Source organism: Mesoplodon mirus (genome assembly GCF_964341445.2).
Source record: "Mesoplodon mirus genome assembly, chromosome: 20".
NCBI lineage: Eukaryota > Metazoa > Chordata > Mammalia > Artiodactyla > Ziphiidae > Mesoplodon > Mesoplodon mirus.
Window position 1 is genome coordinate 27668426 of NC_138996.1, and position 21084 is coordinate 27689509.

At 35.8% G+C, this 21084-nt stretch overlaps 1 protein-coding gene across 4 annotated transcripts in view; it reads right to left on the reverse strand.

Moving 5' to 3' along the window:
* Positions 1-21066, reverse strand: part of CFAP96 (cilia and flagella associated protein 96) — a 146049-nt gene extending 124983 nt beyond the window's left edge. The window contains exons 1-8 of one of the 4 annotated variants that reach the window (XM_082608353.1): positions 20770-21066; positions 19340-19527; positions 17881-18100; positions 15942-16079; positions 15766-15841; positions 13194-13373; positions 9182-9351; positions 7430-7624 (exon numbers count right to left, since the gene is read on the reverse strand). In XM_082608353.1, coding sequence (XP_082464479.1) covers positions 7576-7624; positions 9182-9351; positions 13194-13373; positions 15766-15841; positions 15942-16079; positions 17881-18100; positions 19340-19439 — 933 coding nt within the window. In that variant the 5' untranslated portion in view covers positions 19440-19527; positions 20770-21066 and the 3' untranslated portion in view covers positions 7430-7575. Of the gene's footprint in view, positions 1-7429; positions 7625-9181; positions 9352-13193; positions 13374-15765; positions 15842-15941; positions 16080-17880; positions 18101-19339; positions 19528-20744 lie in introns of those variants that run through there. The other 3 variants (XM_082608352.1, XM_082608354.1, XM_082608355.1) reach the window with 3 other exon arrangements.
* Between the last annotated feature and the right edge of the window lie 18 nt (positions 21067-21084).

Here is a 21084-nt window from a genome sequence, read left to right on the forward strand (position 1 = left end):
ACTGATTTTTCTCCCTGTTATGGGTCATATTTTCTGGCTTCCTGGCATACCTAGTATGCCAAAAATCCATCTGGAAGATGGGTTTTTGTGAATTTTACATTGTTGATTGTCCGAATGTTGTTGATTCCTTTACAGATTGTTGGAATTGGTTGTGTTAGGCATTACATTACTTCTGCTTCAATTTGATGCTTTTGAGGCTTGTTTTTTAAACTTTTATTAGGGTGGGTGTAGAGTAGCCTCTAGTCTACTCTAGATCCTCTGGAACCACCACTGAATGCAGAGAGGTGAGAATGTCCCAGCCTTGAATGGTTCCTGGCCTTCTGTGAGCTGTGGGAACCATGACAGGTCCATGTTGTTCTTTGTTCTGCCTCATGGAATTTAACCTTATGCATGCCTGTCTTAGATGTCAGCATGGTTAAGGGGATACCTATGCGGATTTCTGAACTCTTCCTGTGTAGATCCTTCCTCTCTAGAACTCAACCCCACAAATTTGAGCCACTTTAGATTCCTTGGGTTCCAATTTCTGTCTCAACTCAGCAAGGCTACTATACTTTGAGATTCCAAGTCCTCCATCCTCTCTGGTCCAAAAGTGCCTCCAGACAAAAAGCAATTGCAGGGCTCACCTCAATTGTTTCCTTTTCCTCACGGATCACAATCCTGCGCTGTCTGTGTCCAGTATCTAAAAAGAGTTGTTATGTATGTTTTGTACAGTTTTTAATTGCCTAAAGAAGAAGCATAAATCTGGTTCCTGATACTCTATCTTGGCTAGAAGCCATTTCTGGGTAGTCAAGTTTGGGAAATTTGGAAAATCAAGTCCTATGACCAGACAGAACACAGTGTTAACTTTTCTAGGTAGCTGGTATATGTAGGTATGTTTTTCCACCAGATCTCACCCAACTATAAAGAAGATGCCTGTAACTATGGAGTATGTGTGTACAGGGCTATTGACCAGAAGAGAACCAGAATTATTCTTATTGGAGTAATAATGCCAGAACAAGAACCTTACTCTTGTAGTCCCAATTCTCCTTAGGTAGCTCTTCAGAATGTTCAGAGGCAAGATGCTTAGTTTTTCATCTGGGGGTAAAATTCTGGGTTGCCTGAACTGGGAAAGCACTGAGGATGGGAAGGAGGTAGGAGGAAAAAAAGAAACTGACTGAAAAAGTCTTTCCTAAACACACTTTTAATTAAACGTTTTTGGCTCTATTCTTACTTTTTTTGTCTACAGAATTTTTTTGAAACTCCTTATTCTCTGATGATCCCCTTATGAGTCATTTTTCTGGACTCATTATTTTACTATTGTGTTATTAGGGTCAGAGGAGAGCCAGCAAATAAGTGTGTTCTGCCTGCCAGTTTTAATTGGAAGCCCCTAATACATTAGTGTTTTTGATTATAGTATAAGTAGCTTTTTAGTATATTTTGGCTTAGAACAAACATCCTCTTTCAAATTTTCATGACATATTTTCATGTTTTGTCTTCAAAATAAAATTTAAAATTAGCTAGTCAAGTTTTATTGTTTTTATTCTGTAGGGATTTTTAGTAAATTGCATTAAATTTATTGATATATTAAAGATAAACAGCAAGTTTACAATATTTAGTCTCCCTGGAACATGGTCTATTGCTCCAGCCTCCTTTTATATCTTCATTTTAATCCTAAGTTTCCACAGTGTTTTTCCTATTGTAAATAGAATAGTTTTCACATTTCCTAATGGACATATGGAAAAGACTATCTTTTTTTGCAGATCATTATATACATCTGTTTATTGTACAATTTTATTAGTTCAAATATCTTTCAATAGATTCTTTTTACATTGTAGGTAAATAACTATATATCACCTGCAAGCAATAATATTGTCTTTTTCTAATATTTATTTCCTCTTGGGATTTTTTTCTTGTCTTCCTGCATTAATATATTTATATTAATATATTTTCCAGGGCAGTGTTTGTCTTGTTTATGGCTCAAGCTTAATGTCTGTTATGATTGTGATAGATATCCTTTAGAAAGTAAGGAAAGTTCTTCCTAATTGTCACATCCTAAGAGGTTTTAAGTGGAAAGAGTATTTAATTTTTCAAATGGCTTTTTAGCATCTATTAGGGGAACATGTATTTTTTTCATTTTAATATATTAAAGAACTTTATAATAAGAGATTCACTCATGTCAAGCTATTTTAGGAGTCATAGAATAATAAATCATTTTATGTTCATTTAAAATGTGGATTCCATTGGCTTGTTTTTGATTTAGGATTTTTTTTAATGAGTTAGAATATTATTTTCCTATTTATGTTATCCTTGTCCACTGATGCTATCCTCATAAAATAAATCAAAACTCTTTCATATTTTTCTATGATCAAAACAATTTAAATAACAAAAGATTTCTCTGTTTTGAAGATTTGATAGGATTTAGCTCCTTAATAATCTAGACACAGTACCTTTTGGCTACTAAGTTTAACTATTATTTCCATTTTTTTCTACCTTTATTGGTCCATTCATGTTTTCAGTTCTTGTTGAATTACTTCTGGTAACATTGCATTTTCAAATGTATTTGACATGGAATTGTACATGTTTTAACTGTTGCTACATCTGTGGTTAATTCTATTCCTTACTCAGAGTATAGTTTGTATTCTCTCTCACCTCTCTTTTTTTTCTAGGTGGCTTTTCAAAAAACCAATTTTAAGTTTTTCAGATCTACTTTTCAATTGGTTGTTTTTCTCTCTCTTTGAATTATTCGATTTGATTTTCAATCTTTTCAAATATTAACATCAGCGTGTAAGCCTGTAAATTTTCCGTCTGATTAATTCTTTAGCTTTGGTGTTTTTTTTTTTAAACATCTTTATTGGAGTATAATTGCTTTACAATGGTGTGTTAGTTTTCTGCTTTATAACAAAGTGAATCAGTTATACATATACATATATCCCCATATCTCTTCCCTCCTGCGTCTCCCTCCCTCCCACCCTCCCTATCCCACCCCTCTAGGTGGTCACAAAGCACCGAGCTGATCTCCCTGTGCTATGCGGCTGCTTCCCACTAGCTGTCTATTTTACATTTGGTAGTGTATATATGTCCATGCCACTCTCTCACTTTGTCCCAGCTTACCCTTCCCCCTCCCTGTATCCTCAAGTCCATTCTCTAGTAGGTCTGTGTCTTTATTCCTGTCTTGCCCTTAGGTTCTTCATGACTTTTTTTTTTTTTTTTTTAGATTGCATATATATGTGTTAGCATACGGTATTTGGTTTTCTCTTTCTGACTTACTTCACTCTGTATGACAGACTCTAGGTCCATCCACCTCACTGCAAATAACTCAGTTTCTTTTTATGGCTGAGTAATATTCCATTGTATATATGTGCCACATCTTCTTTATCCATTCATCTGTTGATGGACACTTAGGTTGCTTCCATGTCCTGGCTATTGTAAATAGAGCTGCAATGAACATTTTGGTACATGACACTTTTTGAATTAAGGTTTTCTCAGGGTATATGACCAGTAGTGGGATTGCTGGGTCGTATGGTAGTTCTATTTTTAGTTTTTTAAGGAACTTCCATACTGTTCTCCATAGTAGCTGTATCAGTTTACATTCTCACCAACAGTGCAAGAGGGTTCCCTTTTCTCCACACCCTCTCCAGCATTTATTGTTTGTAGATGTTTTGGTGATGGCCATTCTGACCAGTGTGAGATGATATCTCATTGTAGTTTTGATTTGCATTTCTCTAATGATTAATGGTGTTGAGCATCCTTTCATGTGTTTGTTGGCAATCTGTATATCTTCTTTGGAGAAATGTCTATTTAGGTCTTCTGCCCATTTTTGGATTGGGTTGTTTGTTTCTTTGATATTGAGCTGCATGAGCTGCTTGTAAATTTTGGAGATGAATCCTTTGTCAGTTGTTTCATTTGCAAATATTTTCTTCCATTCCGAGGGTTGTCTTCTCATCTTGTTTATGCAGCTTTGGTTTTTTATTATGTATTGATCTCAGTTTTGAGTAATAATTGGGAAGTTAGCAAGACAATGAAAGGCATAGGGTATTCCAGGAAAGGAAAAGCATGTGAGCCATCATAATAGCTCAGAACAACAGGTCACTTTCAAGGAATTACAAATAATTCAAGGTGAAGGGGAAAGATGATTAAATATGGCCACTATAGTATATTCGTTCATTCAATCGACACATATTTACTGAGTGCCTACAAAAAGTGTCAAGTGCCATGCTAGGTGCTAATAACCATAAACAAAATAGACATGGTTTTATAGTACTTATAATATCACAGAAGATACAGGCTAATAAATATTATAAATGTGAAGTTAGAAGGTGTTATCTGAATACTTAACAAGGGGATCCAACCTCCTCTCAAAGATCAGGAAGGCCTTACTTAAGGAAGAAACAGTTTTAGAAGAGATCTGAAAGTCTACAAATTGGAGTTAGTAAGGTAAGAAGATGATGGATGGTGGGAAAGGTTCCAAGCTATAGAAAGTGGATAAATCCCTCCCAGGCAAGGGACAGCATGTCTGTCATTATAAAAAGTGAAATAAGTCTACCCTAGGTAGAATGAAAAGAGCAAAGAAGTGTAACAAGAAATAAAGGAAAAGAAATGAGTCAAGTCTTGAAGAGCCTTTTAACTCATATAGATTTTGCCTTTAGCTTAAGGATAATGGGAATCCACTAAAGGGTTTTTAACTTAGTGAAGTAGTGGATTGGATGGTAAAGGGAGATGATTTCTGAATAATTTCAAGATTTGTTTTAAGTTACATGATATCTGGAAGCACAATTTACCGAGAGAGGGAATAATTAATGAGGAGCTAATTTAAGAGGTAAAAATGATAGATTTCATTTTGGAAGCATTATATTTGAGCTCTCTAGGAGATCATTTTAAAAAGAGAAAAGACGTCTTGTAGGCAGTTATAAATAGAACTCTGATTCAGGATAATGTTGTAAGCTGGAGATACGGTTTAAAGCTTAATTAAATTGCTCCAATTTACCCAGCTAGTCAGAGGTTGAGCCTGGCTTATTATTAATACACAGTCCACAATATTAGCATACAAAAGGAGCAAGCAATCTCTGAAGAAGCAAGGTAAGGTTTCCAAAAATACACTATGCTACTGCTTAACATTCCCTCCAGTTCCTGTTGGAGCTTCTTATTGATCTAAGTCTCTCTCAAAGTTAAGCATTTCTTCCATGATCAGGTTAACATCCTTAATCTTTGTTTCAACTTTGAGCCTTAAATAGGTGTGGTTGGATGGTTCATAACAGAGATTAACAACTACTAAGCAAGCATATTATTTCTTCCCTTATTCTCTGATGGTGGATGCAGAAAACCACTCAAGTCATACAGGCATCCTAATGGGCAGTAGATAACTAGACGCCTGAGTTGTCAAGAGACAGGACACCAGTGTCCATTAATGTTAACTCTTCACATCTGACTCTGGGGAAAAAAGTTGTTTCACAGGAAACCACCTAATGTTGTATTGTATTGTTATATTTTCAAAACTAAAAGGAGAGACACTAATTGTAAGAAAACAATGGGCATCGTAAATAGTTTGTGCCCCTCAAATCAAATTTGTATGTGTTCCTCTATTTCTTTTTTTTTTTATGCGGTACATGGGCCTCTCACTGTTGTGGCCTCTCCCATTGCGGAGCACAGGCTCCGGACGCACAGGCTCAGAAGCCATGGCTCACGGGCCTAGCCGCTCCGTGGCATGTGGGATCCTCCTGGACCGGGGCACGAACCCGTGTCCCCTGCAGCGGCAGGTGGACTCTCAACCACTGCGCCACCAGGGAAGCCCCTAATTTTTTTTTTTTAATTAACGTTCCTCTATTTCTGATCATTTCAAAGATCTTAACTTTTCTATAGGCTTCACTATTCCTATTACTGGTTTCTCTATTTGACACAATATATTTATGTAAACTCTAGATAAGCTCTGTCAACTGTCACACTGCTTCTTACACCCTTCAGCAGGCATTAGATTAGTATTTGCATCTATGAATTAATTATATGAAGTGTGCATTGTTATGAGAGGCACATTAATGAAATAAATAGCTAACAAAAGGCAGAGGTGAAAATGAGCAATTATTTAGATTTTAATAAAATCTGAATATATAAACCTCTTCCTCAAAATAATGCATATACTTATAAAGCTTGTTTGGTAACATTTATCAATATGCAACTAAATGAGTTTTTATTCAGTTTTGTCCACCTGGCAAAACCTTTGCTATTCTGAAGACAAATGTATTCCCCTTTGAGTCTCATTATACCCCTGACAATGTCTTCAAGGTCTTCATTCCACACTGTCCTTTGGATAGGAAACAAAATTTTTAAATATTTTAGAAAAGTTTAAGTCTTTTAAAAAAATCTTTTAAAAAATATTTTCTTTTAGAAAAAAGTAAACGGTTATGAGGCATGGAAATAAAAACAGATTTTTGACAACATTAAAAATTCTCTGTACCATCTGCAACCCCTTTAAAAGCCAGGTGTCGATCTGGATTGACATGGTTTCCCCCCACTGAAAAAAAAGTGGGTCCAGAAGGAGACTACTGCCACCCCTATATATTCTGGTTTTCAGCTCTGACAGGTCTAGAATGGCAGAGAGACAAGGACTAAGAAAAAACCACGGATCAAAAATAATTCCCGCAATACATTATATTAATAGATATTGTAAATTTCTCTTTTTAAATACCACCGCCACCCTGCCCCAACTGAATGAGGACTATTGAGAGAGACCTCACTATGAATTACAGTAATGTATTTAAATCATATCTTTTAAGAACAGATATTTTTAAGTGGTAGGACGAGTGAAGAGAGAACTTGGGAAGGAGAGGGTAAGACCTAGAGAGGCAGGTACGAGAGAGGCAGCTCTGAGCAGCTACCGAGGAACGTGAGAGGACACCAAAGACCAACTGCACCTATCTTGGAACCTGGCCATTTTTTGTAAGATACTGAACTTAAAGTACATCCCCACTCTCCCTTCCCCCTGCTCATCCTGAGGCTGCCAGTGGCTGATCTGATGCTCTACATAGGCCACAAATAGAAGGCACGATACCACATAAATTGAGCTATCTGCCTCACTATATAATGTGTGTATACATGAATCTATGCAATATGACTGGATCAATACTTCTCTTTGATGTTAAGAATGCTTTAACGGGCTATGACACTAGGATAACTATCAACGCAACCTTCAAATACCTCCAAGAAGGAACAGCAAATTAAGAATTCACTGTGCATGTTCTACCCCTCCAGCCCCCATTTCCACCCCTACCCTCCAACCCTGCAATTTTTTAACGTTAGGAGCAAAATATTTCAAATGACAGACTACACTTCAAGATTTTATAACATTTCTAAACATTCCTAAACATCTCCTCAGAAACACAGATCTAAACACAGATCAGCAAGCATATGTTAAATTATTAACAAATACTATTTATTTATTATGTAATAGTACTAAAAGATGGAAGAGTATTAGAGTCACAGCCCTAAATTTCTTTTAATGCTGGAGCTATTTGTTCCACAATATCTTATATCTTTTCAAATAATGAGCACTTGATAATGAATCTTTGGTTGTCAGGACCTATAAGGCTATTTGTCTTCCAGATGCTAATAGGACTGTACTGAAGCAGTCTTGTAGTTCTTCATATTTAGTGCCCTAAAATTGGAAAATAAACGCACATTTAATTTTATAGGTGCAGGTAATACATCTGTTTATTATTGTAAAAACATTTTGCAATAAAAAATTACCAATCTGAAACCAAATTTTCTCACCAAATAAAAAGCTTCACTTTGTATGTCAGATATACTTTTAAAATGTAACTTAAGAGGGAATAACTGGTTTATGATACCAATTTTAAATGCTATTGCCCAAAGGTTTATTAGTTTTAAAATTAGGATAAAAGAAGCTAAAACTTGATTTAGGATAATATTTGTGATCATGTAAAAAAAGAGGGATTGAATAAACTCAAAATTACTCAACAAAAGATAAACTTCTGATTTTCCCAAAGAACAATCAGTTACTTTTTTCTTTACTCTGCTCTAAACATATATGCTAGGGCATCATAAAGCTTTCTTGGATATGTCCTCTGGATAGCCAGAAAACCTGAAACCACCCTGCACCAAAAGAATTCCATCTATTTGAGGGTGAGTGTTGTGAGGAAAATTCCAATTTTACTGTCAGTTCTATTGTATAACTAAAGTTGGCCAGAGTACTGATAGGTAACTTGCCAAAGGATAAAGGTCCAAACACATGGAAAAAAGGCTCCATATCTTTGTTTCCCAGACCAATCATCTACCAACTAGCCCACAAAGAATATTATTCCTATAGACAACAGTCAAATTACATAAATAATGAAGGGCAGGTCTTACTTTTGTGACATAATAATGATGTTGGTATTACAATCACTGTCCACAAGTGATGAAGATGTACTACTGCTTTTACAAAAGGAAAGAATGTGAATTTGATGTCCTTTACCTAATCCATTCTATGATTACACTGAAGTTAGAAATATGTAAGTTAGTTTTAAATTGGCATTAAAAGTTTTCCAATGAATAGGTGGAAAGGTAATCAAATGAATTCTTCAGTTATTTATGATCTTGCACACACACCAAAAGAATGATGGATTGTCCTATTCTAAATTACACTCTGAACTTCTAAGAACTTCTTTTCAGTTTTGAGAGTGCTCAAAATCTAGGTAAAATTGAAGTTCCATGATACATTAATAATATACATATACTTTTCCTCGAAGCATTTTTAATTAATCACAATATTTCCTGCTTTCATAGGTTATTTGAAAGTTAAGAACAGAATAAGTGTCATTAGGATTCCACACAATTACTGAGATCCTGGGGCCCACATAGAGATAATAATTTAACAAGGGTCAAAAGACTGAGAAACAGACAATGTTAACATGTACTGCTAACTGAACTGTATATATCTAAAGTCTCAAATGACTCAAAATAAGGTGCTATATAGATTTGCTTTAAAAATTATGAACAGAATAGTTTGGTACAGATAAATTAAGCTTTTTGAATTGGGAATTTCAGAAGATGGGAAAGAACTTCTGCAGGTATACGAAAGAAGCTGAGATTTCTAAAGTCACCCAAATTTGTCATGTTTTAAAGTATGTATAAATAAAAGACATTATTTTGAAGAAATCTAAAAGCTGAAAATAATTTGTCTTGGTTTATGGGCTAAATGTAACATTACTACCTTTTGACATTCAAAGTCATTATACTTTCAGTTGGTCTGCTTTTTGGTCCACCTGGTGGATGGAAAACCTTAGCACCTTTGCTGGAAATATGGCTTGTCAATTTAACCCCATAAGGGTCAGCAGAATGTGAAGGGTAAGAATCAAATGTTCCTGCCTTCATTCCACCAGCCTACAAATAAAAATGAGACATTTTAATGTGGTTTTGTAAAAATGCTTCTAACAAAATTAGATTTGAAGAAGTTCATACATATTTGTGTATTGTACATGGAGTTGGTTTTACATTTAAAGAAAATTGTCTATACTGTTTAATTCAAATATCACCAAAGTGTCTCCCTACCACCAATTCTATGGGGTTAAGACACTGTAATTCCAAAAGTTCTCTATTAAAATGCAAATATTTATAAGAAGGTAATATTCTAAACTGTTGCCAACAGTTAATATTTTAGTGAGAATTTATCAGATCAGGCTATCATCTACATAGGAGGTGAGCCCATTACTGAGGGAATGAGACCTAGGTCACATGTATTCTGACAGAGAAAGGAGTTAGGCCTCAGAACCAGAAGATGAGAGAAGAGGCCAAGGGTAAGGTCTGTCCAACAGGGAGCCTGGCACAACATGAGTTCACTAAATGTCAGTAAATGATGGGGAAGATAACAGAAATAAAAACTTTTTTTTTTGATAAAAATAAAGGAAGAGCACATAGAAAAAGAGAGAGGAAAACATAATCCACAGTCAGTCCTCCGTATCCACAAGTTCTGCATCCTCAGATTCAACCAACCTCAGATCGAAAATATTTAAAAAGAACTCCAGAAAGTTCCAAAGAGAAAAACTTGAACTTGACATGTGCTTTACATAGCATTTACATTGTATTAGATATAAGTAATCTAAAGATGATTTAAAGTATACAGGAGGATGTGCAAAGGTTACATGTAAATACTACGCCATTTTATATAAGGGACCTGAGCTTCCTCAAATTTTGGTATCCTGAGAGTGGGGGGGCGGGGGGAGTCCTGAAACCAATCCCCCATGGATACTGTACCATATACTGTACTTTTCTTGTAATCTATTAAGAGAAGTCAATCAAAATATTTTTTAAGCTATACACAAAACATTTGCTTTGACCTTTTAAACTTACTTACTAACAGGATTTTTATTATATTATATATGGTCACCAAGAAAACTCTATACAATCACAATAACCCATTTAATTAGGCATCCTTTCTCTTACAGTGTCTAAGTCAGATATACATGAAAACTTGATTCGTTTGAAAGATATGGTTATAATTTTTCAAGTTTTCCAGATAGAGACACATGGATTATTTTTAAGAGCAACAAATAATAAGGAATCTTAAGAAAATAAAATTAATTAATTAATTAATGTAAAAGCAAAACAGATGAATTGAAAATGTAAAAATATATATGGTAAATAAACCAACCCACCAGATGATACTTAAAAAATAAATAGGTAAGTCTATATTATAATTAAGATTGAGAAATGGGTGGAAGAAACCTGTACATATATGGAATATCAAAAACTGTAAGATAGTATTTTTGTACATCTCTATGTTAATAAATTTGAAAATCTGAATGAAATGAATGATTTTTGAAGAAAATATTGTCAAAAGTGACTCAAAAAGAGAGAGACCACCTACGGAAAACAGATGGGCATCATGCAAGACGTTAAGCCCAGAACATCTCCTATGAGAATTCTTTCAAGCTTTCAAGGAACAGATATTTCTGGTGCTATTAAACTCTTACAGAACATAGAAAAAGAAGGAAATCTCCTGATTATTTTAAGATTCTAGCATCCACTTATACCAAAATAGAACAAGGCATATAAAAATAAAATTACAGACCAGTCACAACCCTTAAAATTACTGATGTGAAAATACTTAATATTAACAAATAAAACACAATGTTACACTTAAAGATTAATACAACACAGTCAAGTGGGAATCATTCCAAGAAATCTATTACTGTTACTCATAACAAGTCAATGGAGAAAAAAAAGATGGTCTAAACAGATTACACCAAAACATTCAGTATAATTCTACATACATTCTTGATTTATTCTTATTTTTGGCATCTATAAAAATGAACACTAGAGGAATTCCCATGATCCCCATTACATATCCAAATATTGGAATGAGCATGACATAAGAGATATAAATATTAGAAAGGAAGGACCAAAATTATTTGCAGATATATAATCATATATCTAAAGATCCAAAGAGAATCAACAGAATACCCATTAGGACATAAGAAACTTTAATGAAGTGGCCAGTTATTTTAAAAAACCAGATGTTTTAATAAGAACAAATAATGTAAGTGGATTGATGGGAGAAAAAAGCATTGACCAGGACCTTAAAATAAGTAGGAATAAATATAAGTAGATAAATCTACATGAAGTAAAATATTAAAATCTACAAGACAAATAAAGGTTTTTGTAAGTAGCTGAATTCTAGATCAGAAGATTCAAAATATAAATATGCTAATACAAGCAAAAATCTAAAGATCTAATTTTAGAGCAAAATACCAAAGGTCTTTTTTTCCCCAGCACTTTACAAAATAATTCCAAAGTTCTAAATAATAAATATTGGAAAACAGCCATATAACTTTTTTAAAGAGTAAGAAGAGACTAGACCCACCCAATATTAAAATGCAAAAATAATTAAAAGTAGTTTGGTACTGGCAGAAATAAACATCAATCAAATTACATGAAAATTCAGGAAAAAAAACCCGTAAAAAGTGGGAATTTTGATTTGATAAGGGTGGCATTTCAAAGCAGGGGTGCTAATTATCCTATCGGTGAGATCAGGAACAACTGAATTTTTTCAAAATCAGTTTTACGTAAATCTAATTTAAGTATAATAAACTGCACCCATTTTAAGTTTACAATTCTATGAGCTTTGACAGATGTATACACGCTTGAAACCACGAGAGTCAAGGCACAGAACGTGTCCTCCCACAAAGCTTCCTTCTGCCCTTAAAACTGAATTTTGAAAAAGATAAAAGCTGGATCCTTACCTTGCTCTTTACACCAAAATACATTTCAGTAAAAGAAATCAGGAATGCATATTTTTCTAATACTGCTGGGAAGAAAAGTCATTCTGAGAATGACATAAACTCAGCACAAAGGACTGATAAATTTGACTACATCAAATTATTAAATTTCTGAATAGCACAAAACACTATAACCAAAGTCAAAGATTTACCAGACTAGAAAAATTATTTTAAAAACAAATGATAAAACAATATCCTTGGGCTTCCCTGGTGGCGCAGTGGTTGAGAGTCTGCCTGCCGATGCAAGGGACACGGGTTTGTGCCCCGGTCCAGGAAGATCCCACATGCCGCGGAGCGGCTGGGCCCGTGGGCCATGGCCGCTGATCCTGCTCATCCGGAGCCTGTGCTCCGCAACAGGACAGGCCACAACAGTCAGAGGCCCGTGTACCGCAAAAAACAACAACAACAACAAAAAAACAATATCCTTAATATATGAAAAGATCTTACAAATCAGTATCAAAAAAACAAATATCCTAATGGAACATTCGCAAGGAAAATTAACAGGCAATTCACAGAAGAAAAACAAAAGCATAAACTAAGGTTTACTGTTAGAAGCATTTTCATTTTTATTCACACTTCTCCCTCAGCAGAAGGGAGACAGTTCAGTTTAATCGCCACTTCAAAAACTAAAGATGATCTGACTTTTTATGGTTTTGAGAAAAACTATGCCTAAATCTAGAGAGGCACTTAGAAACTTCATTGTAAAGTAAAATACTTTTGAAATGGTTATGAAATGGTTAATAATTATATCATTATAAGAGCTTCATTATTCCCTATGCTATCTAGTTTTATGACTTTTCATAATTTCATAAAAACGAGTTTCATGATTCATGGCATGAATATAAACAAAAGTTTATTATTTACATGGGTAATAAAATAATATGACAGCAAGAGGCAACGTTTCTTTATAATGCTTAATGTTTTTTCATTCTAAAATTTTTAACTTACCTTTTTACCAGGAGAAGAGGGCTTAAATGGGTTTGCAAGTGCTTCTTTCTTCTCTGCTTTTTTAATTGGTGGTAAAGGTTTCTCAAACAAATAAGGATTGGTATCAAAATATTCCCTTGGGTAAAGATTTAATTTGAAAGGTGTCCCTTTAAGTAAACGATGGTGTTCTTCATTCTCTTTCTGTAAATTAAAGAGTTTGAAATTATATAGCAAAAATTACTCAAACTGGAAGTAATGTAGAGTTAATATACCTTTAAATTTTCATATAAGCATGTAGATTTTTTAATATATACTGCTGGGTTCACTTTTTTGAAACATTCCTTTGTTATGTTCTATTTTTATGATACAGAAGATATGCTTACTTATGAATAAGCACAGCTATGATTGTTCATTTTAGATATAAATTTATTTGATGTATAGAGATTTATTTATCACTTGAACAAATCTGTATCAACTATCTGGGTGATATAAGGCAGTAAAAAAAAGTCAGTCTCTGGTTCAAACCCTAACTCCTTCCTGCTTTTTAGCATTTCTCAGGGACACTGGGAAAATTACTTACTTTTTTATTTATTTATTTATTTATTTATTTATTTATTTTATTATTTTTTTTTTTTTTGCTGTATGCGGGCCTCTCACTGTTGTGGCCTCTCCCGTTGCGGAGCACAGGCTCCAGATGCGCAGGCTCCGGATGCGCAGGCTCAGCAGCCATGGCTCACGGGCCCAGCCGCTCTGCGGCATGTGGGATCTTCCGGGACCGGGGCACGAACCCGTATCCCCTGCATCGGCAGGCGGACTCTCAACCACTGCGCCACCAGGGAGGCCCTACTTACTTTTTTAGCATCACATTTTCTTTAAGTGTAAATAATGATGATAATATTCCCCCCACCCTTAATGCTGTTGTAAAGATTAAATGAGATTATGTGTTCAAAGTACCTGGCATATGATAGGGCTTCAAAAGAATGTCAGCTTTTACTTCTAAGAATAAGGAATACTTACTTTTTACATTACAACATTTTTATATTACAATAGTATTTTAGGAAATCCAGGGACATAAAATTTCTGACTTATAAATAAGTTCTAAAAGTAAGAATTCTAAAGAGAGAAAAGTATCTTATACCCATACACTTTGGATGAAAGACTAATTACTGAGCCATTGATAAAATTGCCTTGTATGTATTTATAAATTATGTATTATTTTTCCTACAGAATATTATGCATTATTATTCCTATTCTATATAAAAAGTAGGTGACATAGAATTTTATATAAAGTGAATAATCCATGCATAGAAACAAAAGATGCCTATTTTCAAATGACCAAGGTTTCTGCCCAATTTAATAGAAAACTTTTCCTGGGTTTGAACATGCCCATTTGCAAAACTGGCTACTACCCTTCTATTTCACTGCCACTTAAAATCACCACAGCCAAAATTATTGAAGACTGCATGCCTAAAAAAACAAAAATTTAAAAACTTATAAAATAGTTGCCATTTAATTTCTGTTTCTTAACATCCAAATGAACTTGACTTTTCATTACTACCAGCATTCTTTAAGTTATATCAATATTGTTAAATTATGTTGATATGGTTCCAAAATTTCTACAGGTTCCTCTATTCCTTCACATGTAGGCACTCTCCAGAAATGTGAATATGCTTCACTGTAAGTCAAATATTGTATAAAGTGAGTGTAAGAGGCTTATGCCAGTACATCTCAGTTTTTATTTCTGCCATGTAATAAAGTGAGTCGTTTTCTCCCGTCCTTTCACTTTCTCTCCTGTAGGTTTTCATTCTCTACTCTCCACTCCCTCCCTTCTCCCCATCACTCCTCCATCCCATTCATTCACCATAATGGCCTGATCAGCCCAAAAGCACTACCACTACTTTCTTTTTTTTTTAATAATATCTCGATTGTAAGGATATTTTTTCAAATTAATTATTTATTTATTTTTTGGCTGTGCTGGGTCTTCGTTTCTGTGCGAGGGCTTTCTCTAGTTGTGGCAAGCGAGGGCCACTCTTCATCGCAGTGAGCAGGCCTCTCATCGCCGCGGCCTCTCTTGTTGCAGAGCACAGGCTCCAGATGCACAGGCTCAGTAGCTGTGGCTCACGGGCCTAGTTGCTCCGCGGCATGTGGGATCCTCCCAGACCAGGGCTCGAACCCGTGTCCCCTGCATTAGCAGGCGGATTCTCAACCACTGCGCCACCAGGGAAGCCCACTACCACTACTTTTTTAGGCACAATATATTAGGGTGTGGTGGGAACACGGCTAAGGACCAGGATACTTTTAGGACTCTTCTAATCAAAATAGAGCATAGTTGATCAGGCCAAGTTAACAGAAGTCTCACAGCTGGTTTGGAGAGATAAAGGATAGACGTGGTAAACTATAGCAGGGGTTAAAGTTCATTCTGGGAATCTAATATCAGAAAGGTAAAATTATCACAATTCATAAACATCAATCTGCCATTGCCCAAGTAATACAAATAGATAGAACAAAACAAACCCTAATTAGATCACAAGTGAATTCTCTAAGTCAACTAAATAAGAGAAAGGTTGGAAAAAGTTAAAATAGATTCTTTTACCTTGTCATTTAGTTTTGCTGCATCATAGAAATCAGCAGAGTGTGAAAACTGTTTACCTATGGTAACATCTGCATAGCTAAAGAAGGAAAACAATAATGATGATGACTTCAGGGTTCAGAAATAAAATTTTTTTTTAATTCAAAACAAATGATACAAAAGTATTAAAAATATCTTACCCATATCCAGTTCCTTTCTTTCCTGGGTTTGTGTACAAATTCTTTCCAGGTGGCTCATATTTTTCTTTGGGTTTTGATTGTGCGCTGAAAAATGGGACTGGTCTACCTATTGTTCCATAGTAACTTCCTAATCCACATCTTAAATACAGTTTAACCACAAAAACAAAAAGGAGCAAGTTAAAATAGCAAATTTTGTGTTATACATATTTTACCATAATTTATAAAATATTATTAAAAGGGGAGCAAAATATATGCAATGGAACTGACTTGCCTAACTTCGGTAAGAAAAAAATTTTTCTTCTTATTTTGTAATCTAATTTACCCTATTTTTCAAAGTCACAGATTTTGAGATAATATTTTTAATTTTTATGCCTATTTTAAATGTTCTACATAAACAAAACTTAATAATCTCTAGGAAGTTAGAAGAGTTTACATTAATTCAGTTAACTATAACAACAAATAGAATCTTTGTTTTCTTAAAATTATTTATTTTTTATTTAAGTATAGTTGATTTACAATATTATATTAGTTCCAGAGGGTGGGGGAGGCTGAAAAATACAAAACAGTTATTTAAAGGATAAAATACATCTATTACATGAAAAAGAAATGAAGTAGTGACCCAATAAATGCACGTCTGAATTTATATCTAAGAAGAAAACAAAGAAACCCAAGAAAAAGTAGTAATAATAAAAATAAGTAGGGGCTTCCCTCCAGGCACAGTGGTTAAGAATCCTCCTGCCAATGCAGGGGACACAGGTTCAAGCCCTGGTCCGGGAAGATCCCACATGACGCGGAGCAACTAAGCCCGTGCACCACAACTACTGAGCCTGCGCTCTAGAGCCCATGAGCCACAACTACTTAAGCCCACGTGCCACAACTACTGAAGCTCATGTGCCACAACTACTGAGCCCACGTGCCACAACTACTGAAGCCCGCGCACCTCGAGCACGCGCTCCACAACGAAAAGCCACCGCAATGAGAAGCCCGCGCACCACAGCGAAGAGGAGCCCCCCCTCGCCACAACTAGAGAAAGCCTGTGTGCAGCAACAAAGCCCCAACACAGCCAAAAATAAATAAATAAAATAAATTAAAAAATAAATAATTCAAACCTCTCAAAAGTGTGAAAAGGTGGAAAAAGATAAACTATAATAACAGAAGACATTCTCTACTCTTACTAAAAACTTAATAATTTAACTTTGAAGACCGCAGCTTTACTCATCTCAAAACCATAAATAAGCCCCAAATTATTTTTCAACCAATCCTCGTCTGTCATAAACTCTAGATTGAGAGTCAACATTATTGAGTGTGAATTACCATCATATTATAAAGCTCAGCTATATTATATGATATCACATAGACTACACAATCTTAAGTATTTAAAGGTTAAAGAAAAAAAGAACCTCACATTGACAATTTTCACAACTTAAATATTGTTAAACCCCATACATGTATCTTCATGCATGACTTTTAAATAACGTATCTTTGATAAATTATCCTCTTTATCCAAAAAAGATTTCTCCTAATTTCACATTTTGTATTTACACTTTTCTTAAAGTTTTAAAAAGCAGATAAAATAGTCAAGGGCACAGATATGATGGCCCAAGGCAATTTTCTTCCTAATCTGACTATTGCAAGGTTTTCAACTGAACTTATTTTCATTATTTAGTTGACTTCATTAGTATAAACTGATAGAGAATAGTGACAGAGATAACCAAAAATTTAATGTGATGAGAATCTACTTAATCAAAATTACCTGTCAACCTAAATCATCCAATATAATTGTCTTCATCTAAGACAAACTTAACCTAAGAATCATATTTTTGAAAATGAATCATACATAAATAAGTCCTACGAAAAAACCAAAACTTAATTTAGGATGGAGGAGAGAGAGATATGCAGGAGATATATCAATATTTAAGACTTTTTCCAAAATACTTACGGCTTCTTATCTCCATTACTAGGAAGGAACGCTTTGCCTAGATTTTTTTTGGCTTCTTCCATCATATGCTGTCTCCTCACTTGATTCAGGTTTACGTAGCCTTCACCTTCAAAAATCCTTACAAAATGGGGATCAAAATAACCTGCCTGGAGATTTGACATTTCTTTGGATCCCCCAGGTAGCATCTGTCTGTTTTTGCTTGCAGCTTCATTAAACGGCCCTTTAAAAATAAATTAGGAATATCACAATTTTGAGCTCACTAGTAATTAAAGGACTTGAAAAACGACTTTGAAAAGTTTCAAAATGTGATTTGGACCAGTGAGTTTTGAGCTCTTAAACACTATTTCAAAACATTTACTGAAAGGTCTGTGTCAAAGGCTACACTGACAATAAGAACTAAGAGGGCTTCCCTGGTGGCGCAGTGGTTGGGAGTACGCCTGCCTATGCAGGGTACTCGGGTTCGTGCCCCGGTCCGGGAAGATCCCACATGGCGCGGAGCGGCTGGGCCCGTGAGCCATGGCCGCTGAGCCTGCGCGTCCGGAGCCTGTGCTCCGCAAGGGGAGAGGCCACGGCAGTGAGAGGCCCGCGTACCGCAAAAAAAAAAAAAAAAAGAAAAAAAAAAAAGAAAAAAAAAGGCTGGTTTTATGAATATTTAGAACTTCTTTTGTAATTTGCATCTAGGAGAACTCAATTTGTAAAGTCCTTCCATAACGTGAAAGAATTTTTTAAAGTGCAAATAACCCTTAATTCAATTGGTTATCTAAATGTGAATTTGTATCACTGATTTTTATTTAACTTAGGTTTTTGAAATAATATATTCACATGGTTCCAAATTCAATAGTATAAATATTTTTACAATAAATTTTCCTTCCACATTCCGTCACCCAGTTCCTTTCCCACAGGCACCCATGATAGTAATTTTGCTTTCCAGAGAATGTTTAGGCATGTTCCAGTGAATATTTTCATATTTATCCTTTTCCATTTTCAATGTTTAGCATACCACATACATTATTAAATAAAAAGGCAAGGTGCAGAATAGTGTATCTTGGAGATGTTTCATATCAGTGTATTCTTTCTTATTGTTTTATTTATGACTCTTCTAAAAATCCCTCAGCTTTTCATTTAGCATTTCATTTTTCGAGAAAGTGATCATGGATGGCCTTTTCAGATGCAAATGTTAATGCTGTCTGCATAGCAGAGTGTCCCAGCTAAGGGAACAAAAAAAGCTAAAAACAAAATATTCTGGGAGAAAACTGCCATGCACCTTGGAAAGAAATAAAATTACCTGTGAGGAGAATATATGAAGGTAGGGTAGCCCAATAAAATGAGCTTCCTGCTCTTATAAAATTAAGACCATAAAATACAGACCATTAAAAAATATCATTTAACAAACGTTAAAGCCAAAATTTTATACAGAAAACATCACTCTTAGGCTGTAAAGGAAACCAAATATACTTACGATTAAATTGTGACACATATTTATCACCAACGGTAACATATTCCATCTCACTGAAGAGCCCAATCCTCTCCATATCTGTTTTCCCTCCTTCCACAGGCATGGTTGCTTCTTGTGGTGCTGTGCTCTATATAGGTAACTTCAATGGGTCCCTGAGGGCTACTTCTTCTATAGCAAAATCCTACTCTACACTGAAAAATACAGGGGAAAAGTTTAGGGAAAAGGTGATTACTAAATTTCAGTCCAAATTACTTGCAGTCTGAGAGTTAACATGCATATTGTTACATCATAAAACAACAGTCTCAAACCATGTGGGGAAAGAATCTACTTTGTGGGGCTGAGGGGGAATAATGGGGATTCAAAATTATCACCACAAACCCTCCCCTTGACTGTCCAGGTGAAGTATCAACAAATTACAAGGAAATGCGTATCTGTTGCACTGCCATTCATCTGTCTTAGATAATAAAATTATTACTGTACAGTGTGGTATAAATACTGTGTAAACAACATCCTTCTTCTGAGAAGTTCAAAGATCTTAATTACGTAAGGCAGTCATTTTCAGTTTAAATCATTTTATGTAAACATACTGCATTGTCCCTTGTATTAAAATTTATAACTTACTTTTTCAGAATGCACCACACACATAGGTATTACCCTATAGTTCTTGAATTCTTTCAAGTTTAAATGTATGTAAGAAATGTGCCACCCGGTGAAATTTGTTCACAAAGGGGATGGGAAGAGAGGACAACTGTCTAGGCAAGATAAAAACAAAGATCAGCAAAACAAAAATCCACAATGGGGCTTCCCTGGTGGCGCAGTGGTCGAGAGTCCGCCTGCCGATGCGGGGGACACGGGTTCGTGCCCCGGTCCGGGAAGATCCCACATGCCGCGGAGCGGCTGGGCCCGTGAGCCATGGCCGCTGAGCCTGCGCGTCCAGAGCCTGTGCTCCGCAACGGGAGAGGCCACAACAGTGAGAGGCCCGCGTACCGCAAAAAAAAAAAAAGAAAAAAGAAAAGGAGGGGGAGACAAGGAAAGGAGTTATTGCCTTGAATTTGTCCACTACTTAACTCTTCTTGAGCAACATTTACAAAACCACTCACTCATTTATTTAACGTTTTGCAACCCCCTCCTCTGAGTAGGACTCGCTGGTAGAAGTTAGGAAAACTGAGATTTTAAAAGGCATAGGTCCTGCCCGTAGGGAGCTTACACTCTAGTAAACAAAACATAATTAAATATAACACAGTGGAACAGTTCAAGTTCCCTTCGAAAGGTACGGATAAAGAGCCGGGGGGGGGGGAGGGGGGCGGCGTGTGAAGGAAGGACAGAAAACTGGCTGAGGTGATGAGGAAAATGATGTCCCATTAGGGAAACGGAGGTTCAGAGTATGTAGGTATCTAAAGGAAAACACCTGACGTCTGCGAGGACCAAGTCACCTCTGAGAAGGGCACCCAATCCGACTAGCGAGATCAAAGCGTCGCAGCTCCAGCCCGGGCTAAGTCTGCCGCAGGAGCAACCGAGAACACGAGCCATAGCCTCAAGAGTGCTTCCCGCTCTGGACCTCGCTACGAGGCTGCTCCGCACGCTCCGCTCGCCGCAGGGTTTATTGCGGCGCGTTACCCCGGCTATGGAAGAATCCATTCCAAGAACGAACCCTACGGGAGGATACGTGGAGGGTTCGAATCCGCATCAAGAAAGACGTAAGAGTGTCTGCAGGAAACGAATGACGCACTCAACAGAATTTACCGAAC